The 18,701-nt window shown below is 35.1% G+C and overlaps 1 protein-coding gene across 2 annotated transcripts in view; it reads left to right on the top strand.

Annotated features, from left to right (window-relative positions):
* LOC128548321 (polyamine-transporting ATPase 13A3-like) overlaps positions 1-16,804 on the top strand; it is a 117,747-nt gene extending 100,943 nt beyond the window's left edge. For both annotated transcript variants that reach the window (XM_053522807.1, XM_053522808.1), the window contains 3 exons: positions 2,031-2,119; positions 3,715-3,798; positions 4,979-16,804. In XM_053522807.1, the coding sequence (XP_053378782.1) occupies positions 2,031-2,119; positions 3,715-3,798; positions 4,979-5,494 (689 nt within the window). In that variant the 3' untranslated portion in view covers positions 5,495-16,804. The remainder of the gene's footprint in view (positions 1-2,030; positions 2,120-3,714; positions 3,799-4,978) is intronic.
* Positions 16,805-18,701: the final 1,897 nt, after the last annotated feature.

Raw genomic sequence — 18,701 nt, 5'->3', positions numbered from 1 at the left:
AAAACTGGGTCATCAGGTAAAATTAAAGGAAAAGCTTGTTAACTCTGTAGAGGTCACATTTATGACTATATCTTCATGAAACTTGGTCAGAATGTTAATCTTGATGATCTCAAGGTCCAGTTTGAATCTTTGTCAAGTAGGGCCAAAAACTAGGTCACCAGGTCAAATCAAAGGAAAAGCTAGTTGACACTCTAGAGGCCACATTTATGACTATATTTTAACGAAACTTATTCAGAATGTTTATCTTGATAAATGATAATCCATAGGTCAAGTTCAAATCTGATTCAGGTGGAGTCAAAAACTAGGTCGCCAGGTTAAATCAAAGGAAAAGCTTGTTTACACTCTAGAGGTTGCAATTTTGGCCCAATCTTAATGAAACTTGGTAAGAATGTTACCCTCGATAAAATCATGGACCACTTCGACATTGGGTTATCTGGGGTCAAAAACTAGGTCACCAGGTCAAATCAAAGGAAAGATTGTTAACACTGTAGTGGAACTTGGTCAGAATGTTAATCTTGATGATCTATGGGTCAAGTTCAAATGTGGGTCAGTTGGGATCAAAAACTAGATCACTAGGTCAAATCAAAGGAAAAGCTTGTTCACACTCTAGAGGCCACATTTATGACTGTATCTTCATGAAACTTAATCAGAATTTTAATCTTGATGATCTTTAGGTCAAGTTTTAATCTTGGTCATATGGAGTCAAAAACTAGGTCACCGGGTCAAATCAAAAGAAAAGCTAGTGAACACTTTAAAGGCCACATCTATGACTGTATCTTCATGAAACTTAATCAGAATGTTAATCTTGATGATCTTTAGGTCAGGCTTGAATCTTGGTCATGTGGGTTCAAAAACTAGGTCACCAGGTCAGATTAAAGGAAAAGCTAGTTAACACTTTAGAGGCTACATTTATGACCATTTCTTAACGAAACTTGGTCAGAATGTTGATCTTGATGTTCTTTAGGTCAGTAGGTCAGGTGAGCAATACAGGGCCTTCATGGAGCCCGCCCGCTTAGCTCAGTAGGTAGAGCGTCGGTCTACGGATCGCGGGGTCGTTAGTTCGATCCTCGGGTGGGGCATATGTTTTCCGTGACTATTTGATAAACGACATTGTGTCTGAAATCATTAGTCCTCCACCTCTGATTCATGTGGGGAAGTTGGCAGTTACTTGCGGAGAACAGGTTTGTACTGGTACAGAATCCAGGAACGCTGGTTAGGTTAACTGCCCGCCGTTATGTGACTGAAATCCTGTTGAAAAACGGCGTTAAACCCAAAACAAACAAACAGGGCCTTCATGGCCCTCTTGTTTAGTTGTATCATAATGTCAGTACATAGTCTTGCTTTCACAGGAAATACATGTTTTCAAATTAAGGATGACTACCCGTAATAGGCCTCAATTTCACCAAAAGCATACATACAACTTGATAATGTAAGCTTTGAAAATGTCAAACGATAGAAATAAGGTGCATATTGACAACTAATATAGTGACAATAGTTCTTAAGAATTTCCTTTAGATTACCTCCCCTGATAATTTCGGTTTTTTATGAGTTATCTCCTCTGAAAACTAGAAAAAATAATTTTCTCCTTTTCCCTACAGGGAATTTTACATTTCTTTTTGATATTTGTATCAGAATCATATAATGCACCTTTCTACCAAAGAAAATTCTCTAAACTCAAGCTCAGATTCTCATAATTAAAGAAATTATATATTTCCCATAGGCATCAATGTTAAGTTCAATACCGATTATCTCCCCAAACAATGATAAAATTCGAAAAATCTCTCAGTGGAACGTTTTTAATTTTGAATGTCTTTAAAGTGACCAAATTTCATTTAAGTATTGCCATCCAGTTACAAGATATGAAATATGGCTGTTACACCATGTTATCCTTAAACATACAGTAGTCTGGCACTAGTCTGCTCATGACTTGATTTGTCAGGATTAAGAAAAATGGAAATCATCCTTTACAACATCAAATATCTGACTGTTCACTGCATACATTGAACTGAAATGTTCTATTTTTATTTCAGATCTGTTTTTGCTCAACATTGTGTTATGCTTTGCCTTCAGTTTCTGGCTAACTGTCTACCCTATTGACTGGATGGTGGAGTTCTTTGAGGTATGACATTTTCTTTACTTGACTTGGGGTACATTGGAAACTTGCCTTCTTTGTATTTTTCTTAAGTAATTACATGTACATGTTAATTTTTTTTAGCAATTTTCCATATTTAGAGATACTTGCTGTATTTTTGAGAAATTTTCTGTTTTTGAGCAAGTTTCTGTAATTTTATGAGTGACCTGTTAATCTTAGGTCTGCTGTAAGACAAAACGTCTCCCGAATTAAATACCTTTTGTTGATTTTTTTTTTATGAACTTTTAATTAAAACCTCTCATATTTTAAAAATATCAATGTGGACAAAATTCTCTTGTACTTTTATACAGGTATGACAAAAAGACCTCCCTTTTGGTATAGATTTGTTATCATTTATGGGAGGTACTATGTCCTATTTGCCTTAAATCAAGAGAGGGGTTTTGTCAGTCTTGCAGTCTTTACTCCGTGGGACATTCATATGTTTCATTGTGTCTGAAAGGGCGGATAGACTGTATTTACTGACTGACTGGTCAGACTTGAAGTTTTAATGGGGTGGGTTTGTTATGCCAGTTAAAAAATAGCAGGAAAGGTTTTATCTGGATTCCTGGTTAATTGGTTGATTTTGTTTGCAGAAAATTTCATGGCTTCAGATTTTACACATTTTAAAGATAAGTTCAAGTGAATATCATAATGTTTGTGGGTATTTAAGTACATGGATTGACAATGTCAAAAGTCTACATATGTTTCCATGCACTTAATAATAAATTCTCAGTTATTAAAGAGAGAGATGTACAGAACACAATTTCGCTGTCCTCATTTAGGTAACAAAGTATGTCTGCTAAGGATTCTCGATATGGACATTATGGATAAAATCCCGTTTTACAGTATTAACCACTAATAAACGCCCGTTCCTGGTTTTACGATGAGGAGGGTACCTGCCATTACGCTGTATAGCGGTAGTGTTTAGATTATCCTTTTTGCAAGTTTTAAACAAAGAAAATGAATAAAAAAAACATTGCAGATTACCATTAAACATTGTTGTAATTAAGATGTAGCAAAAATATCCTCAAAGTTTACTTTATTTTTGAAATTATATCTTTTATTCTACACTGCCGCTTCCGTGGCTCGATACCGAAGGTGTGAAATTATTCGCATTTTTCAATGTAAACAGATTATTTTTGCACAAAAAAATATTGCCGAGGTCGTAGAATAGTATTTCCATTGTGAGAAAGTAAGAACTTTCCTAAATCCTTATCTTCTGGCAAAAATAATCGCTAATATTGTACACGGTCTTTATATCGTTTAATCTCGCCAGCCCCCCGACCCTATTTACGGAAATACCGGAAAACGGGATTTATCCTTAATGTCGATATGGTCAATAACCACACAGATCTTACATATAAATTTATACAATTTAGCATGATTTTGTAAATGTGTGTGTCTAAATTCGTAGAAACCTTGATGTTTTCAGATTTTGCGAAAGTGAAGACTTTTTGAAAGTCTAAGATAGAAATTTTATAAGTACCTGTGAACTCTTAGATTGTCTGCTGTTCCAGACATCTGTTGTATACACAATCACATTCTCAATATCTACTATAAACACATTTGCATTCCTTTTGTAGCTTCAGCCTCCACCCAGTGTGTCATATAGACTTGTGTTCTTTGGTGTGGCAATCATCAACTGTATTCTATCTATCTTACTAGAGGTAATTTATTTGGTATAATGACATTTTTTTTAATCTTCAAAAGGGTGTCATGGATGAGCGGCTGAGAATGTTTCTGGTTACTTACTAATACTCTGCGGGTTTGAGCATTGCTCTACTTACACATGAACTGCCTCAGTAACTTTCTGGTCGTGCGCCCGCTTTGAGTGCGGGAGGTCATGGGTTCACTCCCTGACCCCATCATACCAAAGCTGTGAAAAACTATACTTGTAGCTTCCTCACTTAACGACCAGCATTAACAGGATAGGAATAAGACTGGTCAGCCAGGTGTTAGTACAATACCACTGGGTGAGGTATCAGATCATGTGTCTACGGCATGAAATTTCGGTGAGGGAGCACTAAAAAGTTGAGCATTGAACTCTCTGCTTCAGGTAGACACTGTCGTGCTGTAAAACTGTTGAATAAGATGCTGAATCCAAATGCGCACACACACTACTTATCATATGAAAAAGCTCTCTTATTGCCTTGCCTTGCGTAAAGTTTATGGTTCTATGCAGGTGCCTGCATGTGTCTTAGATCGTCACCTCAAGAAGAAGTGGATAACTACATTTACTTAAAGAAGGACTTATTCACTTTTTGCACTAAGGTGATGAGATAATGCTAGAAGCACTTGGTGTTTTCCTCCATCATTTAAAGCTATAAAGTCCCCATATGACCTAGAATGTGTCAGTGCCCCTTGAAATCCAACAAAACGAACATTATTGCCAGTTGTTTAAGAAATAATATATATCTCATTCATTGATTTGTCGCTGAATAAAATCATTGTTTGGAGATCAGATGCGAAGGAATTATATCACAAGGGCAAAGCCCGAGTGATATAATAATACGCATCAGAACGACAATGATTTTATTCAGCAACATATCACTGACTGAGATTTATTTTGATTCTAACATGTTACTGAGGATTTTAAAGTACATCCAGCTGCTATGCCGTTTGACGCTATGACATAATAATTGTGATGTCAGAACAGTGAATTGTTGAAAAATAACACATAGTTTTCAAAATGGAACAGGTTGTGTTAGAATTTCTGTCGATATTTATCCTTCTTGAGTATAGAGCTATAGTAAATAGTCTTTTATCATATTGAGCTTACTTTGTCAGTTATATATTCTGATATTTTGTCACTCTTATTATAACCTATAACATCTATTGGTGTTTCAGACATTCCTTCTCGACCATGCTGTTATCAGAGAAAAGTTCCGGCGAATGAAGGAACGTTGGTTCCCGTCCCTCAAGTTTGAATATAGCGCCATTGAAGAGGAGATAGTATCTACACCAGGGTGGCCACCTGTCGGAGGAGATCCTATTACAGCTCTATATCGGGATGATGTCAGCTTCTCAGAGCTGTATCCGCAGGAGACGGACAAAATGTTGCCAGGTAACGCAGACTCAAACAACAGTTCAGCGTATTGCTCATCACAATCAGTTGGGTTCACACCAAGAACGTCAACAAGTGACAATCCATTTACATCTGCAAGTTCAATTGTCAGTATGCCTAAAAGCTCAGCATCTGATGCTGGTGAGGGAAGTAAGTTAGCTTCTGGAACCATAGCAGAAACTGCGGAAATGGAAGACATTCCTGGTGATAAAGGGGAGATTGCAGGAGCTGTAGATTGGAGAGGAAGCACAGAAAATACACTTTTGGTTCAACAAGAGGCAGAGCAGCCTTCTAGATGACACTCTTGTGTCACTGGAACACTATATATAATGGCTTTGTTTTAGATAGTTACTGGATATTTGTCACTGATGTATGTGAAATGGGCTTTCTTAAGACAAATACTTTTTATTGGCTTTATTTTAGCTGCATATCATGTTGAGTGAATTAGGGTCATCAGAGTCTTCATGTTTAGACTAGACTGTCAGTTAAAATTTCAGGATAAGAACTTAGATGTATATAAGTTCAGGTCTTGCTCACAACCCCAGATTTGTTTTCACTATAATACCGGTATTATTATTATATCTGCATCACTTTTGTTTCTTGGCAGATAATTGTTCAAAGTAAAATTCATGTACACTTTCTTTACTTAAACACATATAACCTGCTGATATATTTTTGTTAGGAGCTGTCACCATTCCAATAAGAATTTGATTCAAATATGGCAGACTAAAGGTTAAACATGTTGTTGCTAGGAGCTGTCACCATTTAAAAAAAAAAATTGAATCAGACTTCCAATTGTTTCACTAGTTCTGTCTAACACATTGCTGTTTTTTAAGGGTTTTTTTACAGGAATTTTATTTTCTAGGTTCTAGAGGAGTTAATTTACTAAAAAAAAACTGGACTAGATACATTTAAAGATAAAATATCTGTCCTGTCTTCAGAAGTTATATTTCATTAATTATGTCTAATGAGGGCACATTTTTATCACAAATTGCCATCCCAGTTGTCTTTCATGAGCTTTCCAAAACAAATATCCAACTGTGAATTTATGTTGTAAAAGATTTATTTAAGTTTAAATGTGTCTGTTTTGAATGTTTGTGAGGGGTATACTCATTTGCCCTTATCCCACAGTCTGTATTTTCCTTACACATGTTTAAGTTGATTTTTCCTTACACATGTTTAAATTGATATTTTATCATGCAACTACTATGCAAAGTGCCTGATATCACTTGCCTGATATTTTATTTTGTTATCAGGTCATTGACAAAGAAGGTTGTTTCAGTCATATGCACAATAAATAGGTGAAACTTTCACGTAATGCATTACTTACATGGACTGCTTTTAGCCTGACTATTCAAAGAATAGGTAATGTTATTGGACTCACCCCTGCATCAGTGTCCACATTGGCGTCTGTATTCCAGTTTGAGTTTGGTTAAGCTTTTTATGTGAGCTGGTATCTCAGAAACCTTATATGGCAATAGATTGGAAATTCACACACTTATTCACAGTGATAAACTGACCTACTTTGCCTAGGTTCCATACATGAAGAAGAATTGACCTCATGACCGATATGGTAGAAAATCAATATCAAGGGAAACAACAACTGTACGGTTTTGGTAACGGGTGACCAGCATTGCGATGTCGATATTTATTGCCTCTGGATATTGTCATCTGGATGTTTATTTTGATTTCAAAAGGTTTTCCATAAGAAATTGAACAAGCATAATTGACATGCCACTTTAGTTACAAACTATGTAAAGGGAGAGACTTTATATAAGAAATAAAGTCATTTTTACTGAAACAATATGTAGTTTCTTATATGTAATTTTGTATTTTTGTCTTTCAAGTCACAAAATATTAATTAATAAAACAATTAAATTTTAGAGTTGACATTGTAAAATCATGTTGATTTATAATTCTGTGTGACATGTAGTATATGTTATCAGATGTTTCAGACCCCAGGTTTAAATACCTAACTATGACCTTGTTAGATTTTTACAACCACGTCCATTTTTAAAACACAAATGTACATAATATAAGTTGTGTTTCTTGAAAACGTTTGATTACAATTTATGCTATTACAGGTGAAGATTTTATTTCTTTTACTCTAAAATGGTGAAATATCATATGTTTATCAATTAAAGTGGAAATATGTGCTTTTTTAAAAGTTAAATCCAGCTGAAGTAGATTATGTTAGTAAATAGGGTGGATTAAATTATAGTTTTTAACCCAATATACCAAACTCTTTCTGGTACCAGTACGAAAGTATATATTTCAAAATATGAGTTTTCTTATTTTGACTGGGGCAGACATTTTAAGAAAGTACATCTGCATGCAGGAGTTGCTTCCCTTCAGCTATAGAAATCTCTACCTGTAGGTAAGGGAGTTCACTGCGTACAAGGTTAAGGAAAAGACCTGTTATCTTATTAGTCCGATTTCCTGACTTCTAAAGCATCAACTTCTAATACTTACGCTGCACTATCGTTAATGTAACACATTTAAATGCACAGCAACCTAAAATTGCTTTTATGAAAAATTCACCAGAAAACACACTTTGTGCAGTAAGATGCGCATAATGCCACTTTAAGTAATTCTTAAGAAATCAGGAAAGTAAGAAATTAAATGAATAAAAAATTATGGTATGTTTGTAGAATAAGTAAAAGGGAGACTTGTGTCACCCTTGGTGCAATTGATCATTTTCTCTTTCTTTTAAAAAAATATTGGCAATCAGCATGGTACAGGTATTTTGCCATATTCAGTGTGAATATAATTTCACAAATTTCACCAGACTGTTGCAAAATAATAATAAAAAATGATTCGAAAAAGTAAAATGGCATCATAATTATATTCAAAACACATTTATAGCCTTACCAGTGTTGTACTATGTCTGTGTTGTTTTAAAGCTCCTTATTTAGTGGTAATTAGGGGCCAATTAAACAAATATATATGCGTGTTTGATCAACAATTTCTATCAGCTTCATTAATTAAGAAATGACATTCATGTAAAATTATTTTAAATTAAACATGTACAATCAATTATGAAAGTTTCATAATGAGGTAAAGAAAAAAATACAATTTTCATGATAACTGAAAAGAAAATCATGAAATTAGTTTAAAGTTTCACAAAAGTAAAATTATATTTCCTCACAAAAAAAAAAAAAGATCATTTCTTTCTCATTTCATAAAAAGTTAGTTGATATCATGAAAACATACGTATTATATGTGTTAGCATTAGCGCGAGCGTCACACAAATATTTTTAAAGACAATTGAGATATTGCTTTGATATTTTGCTGTTTGCTTGTTTTATAATTTTATCTTCAGAATTCATGCTTGTTTACCATCATGACCCCAGTCTGTAAACAGGAGGAGGCAACTCTATCAAGCATTTTGACTGAATTATGGCCCCTTTTTGACTTAGAATATACTTATTGTAATGTTAAAGTTTTACTTATAGCTTATATTATACTATGAAGCACTGAGAATAGTCGAGCATGCTGCCCATTGACAGCTCTTGTTTCATTTGTCTTTATTTGGTAATGCTGTGCTGCGTAGTTTTGGCAATTTATTATCTAAAAACTAAAAATAAATTTATTCAAAATTTTATATGTAAATACCTTGCATTCCTCACTTTTTCTTCTCCAGATAAACCTTTTAGCATTGTATGGCCGATAGAAAACTTTCTTGTGGCATAATTGACACTGATATTTAAAATAAATTAAATAAGGTGAGAACAACAACAAAAGAAGAAATGCGCATCTCCTTCTTTTTAAAGCTAAGCTATTAATTGCAATACTTAAATGAATTTCTTATGTTGTAAAACTTGTGATATTAACACAAAAGGAATTATAACTAAACTGATTAAATCATTTACTTTAACCTTTTGATCACGATACCGCATGTGCGGCATTAATATATCGTCAGCATACGACACTACAACAACAACTTCGCACTGAAGTTAATTTTTCTTCAAAATCAGTGGAAATTAACAGTCTGAGAACATGTCAAATTTTTATTTTACAAAAATGAAATAAATAGCATTCAGGAGATAAATTCATTAAGAGTAGGAAATCATTTGCACCTAAGCTTTCATAAAAGCTTTCATATAAATGGTTTTATACAAAAAAAAAAGCTTTAAACAAACACCGGTTTGAGATTTTTACACATTTTATATGGAAAATAGAATGGAAAAAATGACGAAATGATGGCATTAAACATCATGTTAGGAACAAAATCATAAATAAAGATAAAATTTAATTTGTAAATATCGTGTGATGAATCAAATATTGAACTTTGGTAATATTTTTGCACCTAATATTAAATAAAATGTGTGCATGCCCTTCTTAATTCTATGTAGAAAATCTGACCGCTATCGATTATTGGCTGGAGGAATATTCCTCAGTATGACTATTATGCGCTTTTACAGAATTATGCCACTTTTTTCGACTTTTTTTGTTTTGTTTGAATTTTTATTAACTTTTTGTATATAAGCTGGTATCTCAGTACACACTTATGAGAATGGATGGAAACTTCATACATTTGTTCTGTCACAGTCTGACATGCAGTGTGCAGGTGCCATAACTCTACTTCGCATTTTTACAAAATTACGCTCCTTTTTCTACATAGCAGTTTTTAATCCCCTGCCACAAGTGGTGGGGGTTTATAGGAATGGTCCCCGTCTGTCCCTAACACTTTCGTGTCCGCTCTATATTTCCTAAACCTCTTAAAGGATTTTCATGAAACTTGAGTCAAATGATCACCTTATCAAGACGATGTGCAGAACCCATGAGTCAGCCTGGTCGGCTCTAGGTCAAGGTCACAACTGCAGGTCAAATGTTTGAGCCTTCCATTTTGTGTCTGCTCTATATCTCCTAAACCCCTTGAAGGAATTTTATAAAACTTGGGTCAAATTATCACCATATCAAGACGATGTGCAAAACCCATGAGTCAGCCATGCCGGCTCAAGGTCAAGGTCACAACTTACAATGAAATGTTCGAGCCTTTGATTTTTTGTCCGCTCTCTATCTCCTAAAACCCTTGAAGGATTTTAATCAAATTTGCGTCAAATAATCACCTCATCAAGGCAATGTGCAGAACTTATGAGTCAGCCATGCCAGCTCAAGGTCAAGGTCACAACTGAAGGTCAAAGATTTGAGCCTTCTATTTTGTGTCTGCTCTGTATCTCCTAATTCCCTTGAGGAATTCATATGAAACTTGGGTCAAATGATGACCTCATCAAGGCGATGTGCAGAACTTATAAGTCAGCCATGCCGGCTCAAGGTCATGGTCACAACTGAAGGTCAAACGTTTGAGCCTTCCATTTTGTGTCTGCTCTGTATCTCCTAATTCCCTTGAGGAATTCATATGAAACTTGGGTCAAATGATGACCTCATCAAGGTGATGTGCAGAACTCATGAGTCAGCCATGCTGGGTCAAGGTCACAACTCAAAGCCAAAAGTCTATAGCCTTCCATTTTGTTTCCGCTCTCTATCTCCTAAATCCCTTAAAGGAATTTTTTAAAATTTGGGTCAAATTATCAGCTCATCAAAACAATGTGCAGAACTTATGTGTCAGTCGTCCCGGCTCAAGGTCAAGGTCACAACTTAAGGTCAAAAGTTTGAGCCTTCCATTTTGTGTCCACTCTATATCCCTAAACCCCTTGAAGGATTTTTATCAAACTTTGGTCAAATTACCACCTATCAAGAACTCATTAATCAGCCATGTTAATTTAAGGTCAAGGTCACAACTCAAGGTCAAAGGTTTGCGCTCTGTATCTCCTAAACCCCTTGAAGATTTTCATGAAACTTGGGTCAAATGATCACCTCATCAAGGCGTTGTGCAGAATTCATGACTCAGCCATGTCAGTTCAAGGTCTAGGTTACAGCCAATGGTCAAGGGTTTACCATTTCACTATCCATAGCAGTGGTGGGGGATTTAGCTGTCTTTCAGACTGCCTTGTTGTTTAAATTTTTGTACGTAAAGTGGTATCTCAGTACCCACTTTTATATACGTTCAATTGAAAAGGCTGTTGAATTGCTGTCCTCCAACAGCTCTTGTTAAAACTGTCTGTTAGTTTTTTTTAAGAACACTGTTGGTGCTTACACATAATCAGAACAAAAGTGCAAAGACATGTTTTGTGAAAGGAAAAATAATAAGCCGAATAAACACTCACCAAATGGTAGTGGTGGAAGAGTACCTAAGTTTCCTTGATAAATTATTTACAACAATCATTTCTTGATGAATAAGCATGGAACTACCTTGAGATGTATGCGACTTCCATTTGTTCTGTGCTATTTTTCTAGCTTAAAGCTACTTGCCCACAGTCTGGGTGAAATTTTTCAGCATGTTTATTTCCACCAAGTTTATTCCAGAATGTATATATGACACTGAAAAAAGTGTGATAAAAAAAAAGTTAGATATTGGTAAAAATGCAAGAAGAATGCAAATTTTCTGCATTCTTTCAAAATCGTTGCAATGGTTTACTAGTTTCTGCACAATATTTTTGCTTATTTATATAATTAAGGAATATCTTGCAAAATTCATATGTCAGTAAGTTTGTACTACTAGTCACTTTCAGAGTACTCGCCTTCTATGGATTTTTGAGAGAAATCGAGAATTCTTTCTCTTTTTTTTTTTGCTTAAAATGTGTGGCTTAGTCCCTTTAATGGCTATATAAGTCTACGTCTATTATAATTTATAACAAAGGTTGTTATTAAATTTCAGACAAAGAAATCCATTTGTAAAATGAAAGCTTTATTCATTCCAGTAGAAAGTACCAGGTTCTAAGGTTATTAAGGTCTGATGTTATTATGGCAAAAACTCAGTAAGGAGAGCATCGGTCTACAGACCGCAGGGTTGCGAGTTCGATCCCCGGGCGGGGCGTAGGTTCTCCGTGACAATTTAATAAAATACATTGTGTCTGAAATCCTTAGTCCTCCACCTATGATTCATGTGAGGAAGTTGGCAGTTACTTGCGGAGAACAGGTTAGTACTGGTATAGAATCCAGGAACACTGGTTAGGTTAACTGCCCGCCGTTACATGACTGAAATACTGTTGAAAAACGGCGTTAAACCCCAAAAACAAAACAAAAAAACGACTTATTATGGCAAACATGCATCACAAGACTGGTTTCTAGCCTCAGTTGTATACCCTTGGTACTCAAACATTGATTCATCCAACTGATCTCACATATCTTGCTATTTATGCTTTGAGGGTAATTTATTCAGTATATTTATACCCCCACCAAACATGTTTGAGGGGGGTACACAGGAGTCAGTTTTGTCGCGTCCCGTCCCGTCCCGTCGCGTCCCGAAATCTATTATCTCAGTTATTACCAAATGGATTTGATTCAAACTAAAAAATACATGTTCCACCTTATCACCCACATCATAAGATACAAGGTGCATAACTCTGACACCAAGTTTTCATGAATTATGTCCCCTTTTACTTAGAATTTAAGGTTAATTTTGTTGTATTTTCACTATATCTCAGTTATTACTAAATGGATTTGATTGAAACTTAAAATAGGTGTTCCACCTCATCACCCACATCATGTGACACAAGGTGCATAACTCTGACACCAATTTTTAATGAATTATGCCCCTTTTTACTTAGAATTTAAGGTTGATTTTGATGTATTTTCACTGTATCTCCGTTACTACTGAATGGATTTGATTCAAACTTAAAATAGATGTTCCACCTCATCACCCACATCATGTGACACAAGGTGCATAAATCTGACACCAAGTTTTCATGAATTATGCCCCCTTTTACTTGGAATTTAAGGTTAATTTTGTTGTATTTTCACTATATCTCAGTTATTACTAAATGGATTTGATTCAAACTTAAAATAGTTGTTCCACCTCATCACCCACATCATGTGACATAAGGTGCTTAACTCTGACATAAATCTTTTATGAATTATGTCCCCTTTTACTGTAAATTTAAGGTTGATTTTGATGTATTTTCACTATATCTCAGTTATTAATCCCCCGTCGTGGCAGAGGGATTATAGGAATGGTCTGCGTCCGTCCTTCCGTCCGTAACAAAATCGTGTCCGGTCCATATCTCCTAAACCCCTTGAAGGATTTTCATGAAACTTGGGTCAAATGATCACCTCATCAAGACGATGTGCAGAACCCATGAGTCAGCCTTGTCGGTTCAAGGTCAAGGTCACAACTCAAGGTCAAAGGTTTGAGCCTGCCATTTTGTGTCCGCTCTATATCTCCTAAACCCCTTGAAGGAGTTTTATAAAACTTCGGTCAAATGATCACCTCATCAAGACGATATGCAGAACCCATGAGTCAGCCATGCTGGCTCAAGGTCAAGGTCACAACTCAAGGTCAAAGGTTTGAGCCTTCCATTTTGTGTCCGCTCTATATCTCTTAACCCCTTGAAGGAATTTTATAAAACTTGGGTCAAATGATCACCTCATCAAGACGATGTGCAGAATCTATGAGTCAGTCATGCCAGCTCAAGGTCAAGGTCACAACTTAGGGTCAAAGGTTTGAGCCTTCCATTTTGTGTCCGCTCTATATCTCCTAAACCCCTTGAAGGATTTTCATCAAACTTGGGTCAAACGATCACCTCATCAAGGCGATGTGCAGAACTTATGAGTCAGCCATGTCGGCTCAAGGTCAAGGTCACAGCTGAAGGTCAAAGGTTTGAGCCTTCCATTTCGTGTCCGCTCTATATCTCCTAAACCCCTTGAAGGAATTTTATAAAACTTGGGTCAAATGATTACCTCATCAGAATGATGTGCAGAAATTATGAGTCAACCATGCCAGCTCAAGGTCAAGGTCACAACTATGGGTCGAAGGTTTGAGCCTTCCATTTGGTGTCCACTCTGTATCTCCTTAACCCCTTGAAGGATTTTCATCAAACTTGGGTCAAATGATCACCTCATCAAGAACTCATGAGTCAGCCATGTCAACTCAAGGTCAAGGTCACAACTGAAGGTCAAAGGTTTCAGCTCTGTATCTCCTAAACCCCTTGAAGGATTTTCATGAAACTTTGGTCAAATGATCACCTCATCAAGACGTTGTGCAGAATTCATGAGTCAGCCATGTCAGTTCAAGGTCAAGGTCACAGCTTAAGTCAAAGGTTTACCCTTTCACTATCCATAGCAGTGGTGGGGGATTTAGCTGTCTTTCAGACTGCCTTGTTACAAAATGGATTTGATTCAAACTTAAAATAGTTGTTCCTACTCATCAACCACATCATGTGACACAAGGTGCATAACTCTGACACCAATTTTTCATGAATTATGTCCCCTTTTTACTTAGAATTTAAGGTTAATTTTGATGTATTTTCACTATATCTCAGTTACTACTGAATGGATGTGATTCAGATTTAAAACAGATGTTCCACCTCATCACCCACATCATGTGACACAAGGTGCATAACTCTGACACCAATTTTTCTTGAATTGTGTCCCCTTTTACCTAGAATTTAAGGTTAATTCTGATGTATTTTCACTATATCTCATTCTGATTGGCTTGGAGCCAAAGGGAAGTAACCTTTTTTTAACTTTTGTACTGAGTTTCTTCCCCTATTTTTAGATTTTCAATATTTTAACTTTATTATTATAAGTCCTATGTAAAAAGTAAATACATTTTTCTGTGATAACATGGGTTGGTAAGACATTTTTTTATATTCACTTTTAGTGTATCTCTAATATTAGAGATTTTTTATATTTACTAGTATTACTATACTAGTATTACTTATATGTGGAAGCCCAGGATGAAGTACTCCAAAGTATTTTTAAGATTTCTTATGGTTGCCATTCTTCTGTGACAAGACCGTATGGTGGGGGTATGAGTCACTCCTGTGACAGTTCTAGTTAGGTATGTTTTGTTTTGATATTTTTATGATTTTTTTTCTTTTAAAATGTTACATGTTTTTTATTAACTGTGTCACATACATTTGTGCATTTAGTTTGTGTTATATATTTTGTGTTCAGAGGAAATAGTTGTACTGCCATGACATATATGCTGTGTAGAGACTACATTACAGTTTGTGTATTGTAGTTTTAAAATAATGTGCTGTATTTATTTAAAACTAGATTTTATTTTCTGTTTATATGCTATTGAAGGGGGTTAGATATTTTTGCCAATGAAAAAGGTATAATTTTAACATCTGATTCACCTCTTCCATGAAAAGGATTTTCCTTGTCGATAATTTTAATTAGAAGACAATGCCATTGATTTCATAATTATTTCATTCTAAAGAACTATGAAGGTAGTGTTTAATTTTTCAAAATATTTCGATTAGTTGTTTTGATGGGCACATTTTCTTCATTTAAATCAATTTTGAATTTATTTGTGACTGTATTGTTATAATTCTTTCAGGATATCTTAGTACATTTGTATAAAGTATAAAAAGAATGTTCCATGTAATATAATTGAAAAAAGTCTAGAAAAAAGTTGTCTTTTCAAAATCATAATTTTGCCTGACTTTGCAATGTGAAAAATACATTTTTTAGCCATAAAATTGACATTATTGAATATATTTTAGAAATTCCAAAGGTCCACCTACTGTTTTTAGGTACTACCATTAGAATGTTGAATAGTGTCTATTTGGATGTTTGCAAAATAAACCAAAATTCATGATAAAACCCTGTTATGGATTTAGGTTGATCAAACTCTAAGTTATGTCCAGCTTTAACAATACCGTAGAACCTGTAAATGAAGCACCATTGGAAAACTTTGTTACTTACAGTTGCACAGGGTCTAGATATATATTCTCTTGTCCATTTGTACTTACTGTCAAACTCAAACTCGTCGGGATTGTCAAAATTTGTTTGAGTTATCGGAAGTTCCAGTCATTGAACAATATACACAATGCAGGGATTGTGCTGGGAACTGACAATGAGTTTGAGTATAGGGTGGTATTCAAATTATCCAAGTTCGAGTGAACAGTTTGCCTGCACATCCGTACTTTTTGGATAGTCATATATTTAATATTTATGTAAATGATGATAGAAAATTTTGAAAACAACATAATACTTTGTCTGAATTGTGATTGTCTGAATGACATTTTATCGGGTATCTCTGTTCAGCGGAAGTAACTGAATATTGGTAAAATTGTTTTGTGAAATTGTATTTCGTGAATGTATTTTAAGTTTATACAGAATGTGTTTTTGTTTTCTTTTAAGGTTGAAAAGGGTTTATTTTTTAGGGTAATAGATTAGTATTAGGTTTTACTTGTAGGGTTATATATTAGAATAAAGCGTGACAATATTACGTGTATTTGTAAGCTGTTTTTATGTAACTCCTGTCTGTAAGAAGTTAATTGCTTTTACACAGTTACTTTAGGGGTGCTACAATTATATACTGGTTCTATAATTAAGGCATTTAAATACTGTTTTATTATAGATAAAACATTTGAATGAATTTTTGTTGTTCATGTAAATTCGTGTTTATTAAAATGCTTACTAGCTTGGGTATACTTTAATAAATTGTGTCACCAAGTATGAAAGTATGTACATTAGGAAAATAGTTGAGTTTCTTTCACAAATCTGGTTATTATTTTCATCAAACAGTATGTGAAATATGGCTATTTTAGTATTACTAACAAAATGAAATAAAACATGTTCATGATAAAAAGTGATTTTATTATTATTATTATTTTTATTATACCAGATTTATGATTATTCTCTCATATGGTTGAAAAACATCTTTGTTTACATTCCAGACTGGTGACAACAGCAACAATACCTTTTAAGCACAATCTTATATTCATTCTTATTTTCAAAATGAAAGAAAAACATGACTGTGACAGTAATATCAAAGATTCAAGAATGTTTAGATGTAGAAAGTGTGCATAACTCACAGTTCCCGATAGTTTCTATAAATTTTTGCTGTTTTATTTTTATGCCCCTGAAGGTGGGCATATTTAAATCGCACTGTCTGTGCGTCCGTGTTAATTCTTGACTTGGCTGTAACTCTGCCATACATAAATGGATTTTGAAATAACTTTGCATAAATAAATGCTCACCATAATGAGACGACGCGTCCTGGGCAAGACCCAGACCCCTAGCTCCAAGGTCAAGGTCACATTTAGAGGTTAAAGGTTAACAGGTCTGTTTCGTGTCCGGTCCATAACCCTACCATCCTTCAAGGGAGTTTCAAATGACTTGGCATACATTACTCATTTGAAATAATTTTATTCAATTAAACTTTTTTAAACAATAAAGATCAAACACACTTACCTTACAACATTCTTTAATCTTGTCTTTTGATGAGATAATAAAAGATGGCCCATTATTCAATCAAGGAAATTCAATCATGGCATGTGCCACAAACAAACACCTTTGATCCATGTATACATGTATTCATTAATCAGTACCAATTTAGCTAAACAAACTGCGAGAGATGCTTTCAATTACCCCAAGCGCACTTGATGGTGTTAATGGACCATGGACTGTGCCTCTTGTTTATTGCATGCTTTGTCACAGTCTGTCTTCAAGTGTCTTGGCACTCTTTGGTCCAAAATAACATTATATAACAAGAGCTGTCTCCATAGGATGACGCATGCCCCCGATGGCACTTTGAATGAATAGTTATGGCCGATGTTAAGAGTTTAGGACCTTTGACCTACGGACCTGGGTCTTGCGCGCGACACGTCGTCTTACTGTGGTACACATTCATGCCCAATAATTTTAAAATCCATGCATGAATGACAAAGATATGGACCGGACACGCCCATCAATGCACTATCATGAAATACGACCTTTAACGTCTTTAAATGTGACCTTGACCTTTGAGCTAAGGACCTGGGTCTTGCGCGCGACACGTCGTCTTACTGTGGTACACATTCATGCCAAGTTATTTGAAAATCCATCCATCGATGACAAAGATATGGACCGGACACGAAAATTGCGGACAGACTGACAGACGGTTCAAAAACTATATGCCTCCCTTCGGGGGCATAAAAATTGACCGGGTTTTAATTCTTAAAGTAGGGGGTTTTTTTAGAGTTTGAGCCATATCTGAATTTTCTTGAGCCAAAATTAGCATCTTGAGCATTTGGCTCAAAATGCCCATTCCAGCGCTAGCCCTAAATTATTTACATTGCTGCATTGAACGATAGGATTGACCAAAATGAGACAGCGGTGGTTGTAGACGTGTTTTGGAGAAGGGAAAATTTTATTGCTAATTTTAACTTTTTAAGACTTTTAAGTTGGTTTTATGGGTAACAGTGTTATACTGACGTGTTAAATCATAGGAATCTAGGTTTGCTATGACAGTAAAAAGGTGCCAAGTTACTGGAATATCAGTCTGATTACGGACACAGTTTCTAAATGAACGTACCAGTTTTACCTTTGAATGGAGGCAAGTCAGTTAGCTAACTAAATGACCAAGCAGCAAAATGGACAAGTGATGTATGATTTACTGTAAAAATGTTGTAATTTTAATGTATTTTAACAATGTGACTGGTAATTATGGCTTTACGACATCAAGAAATAGTGAGAACTTTATGATTTACCAAATTTTGTTAGTGTTTT

The sequence above is a fragment of the Mercenaria mercenaria genome, chromosome 14 (assembly GCF_021730395.1).
Source record: "Mercenaria mercenaria strain notata chromosome 14, MADL_Memer_1, whole genome shotgun sequence".
Classification (NCBI taxonomy): Eukaryota; Metazoa; Mollusca; class Bivalvia; order Venerida; family Veneridae; genus Mercenaria; species Mercenaria mercenaria.
This window is presented reverse-complemented; position numbering and strand designations above follow the sequence as displayed.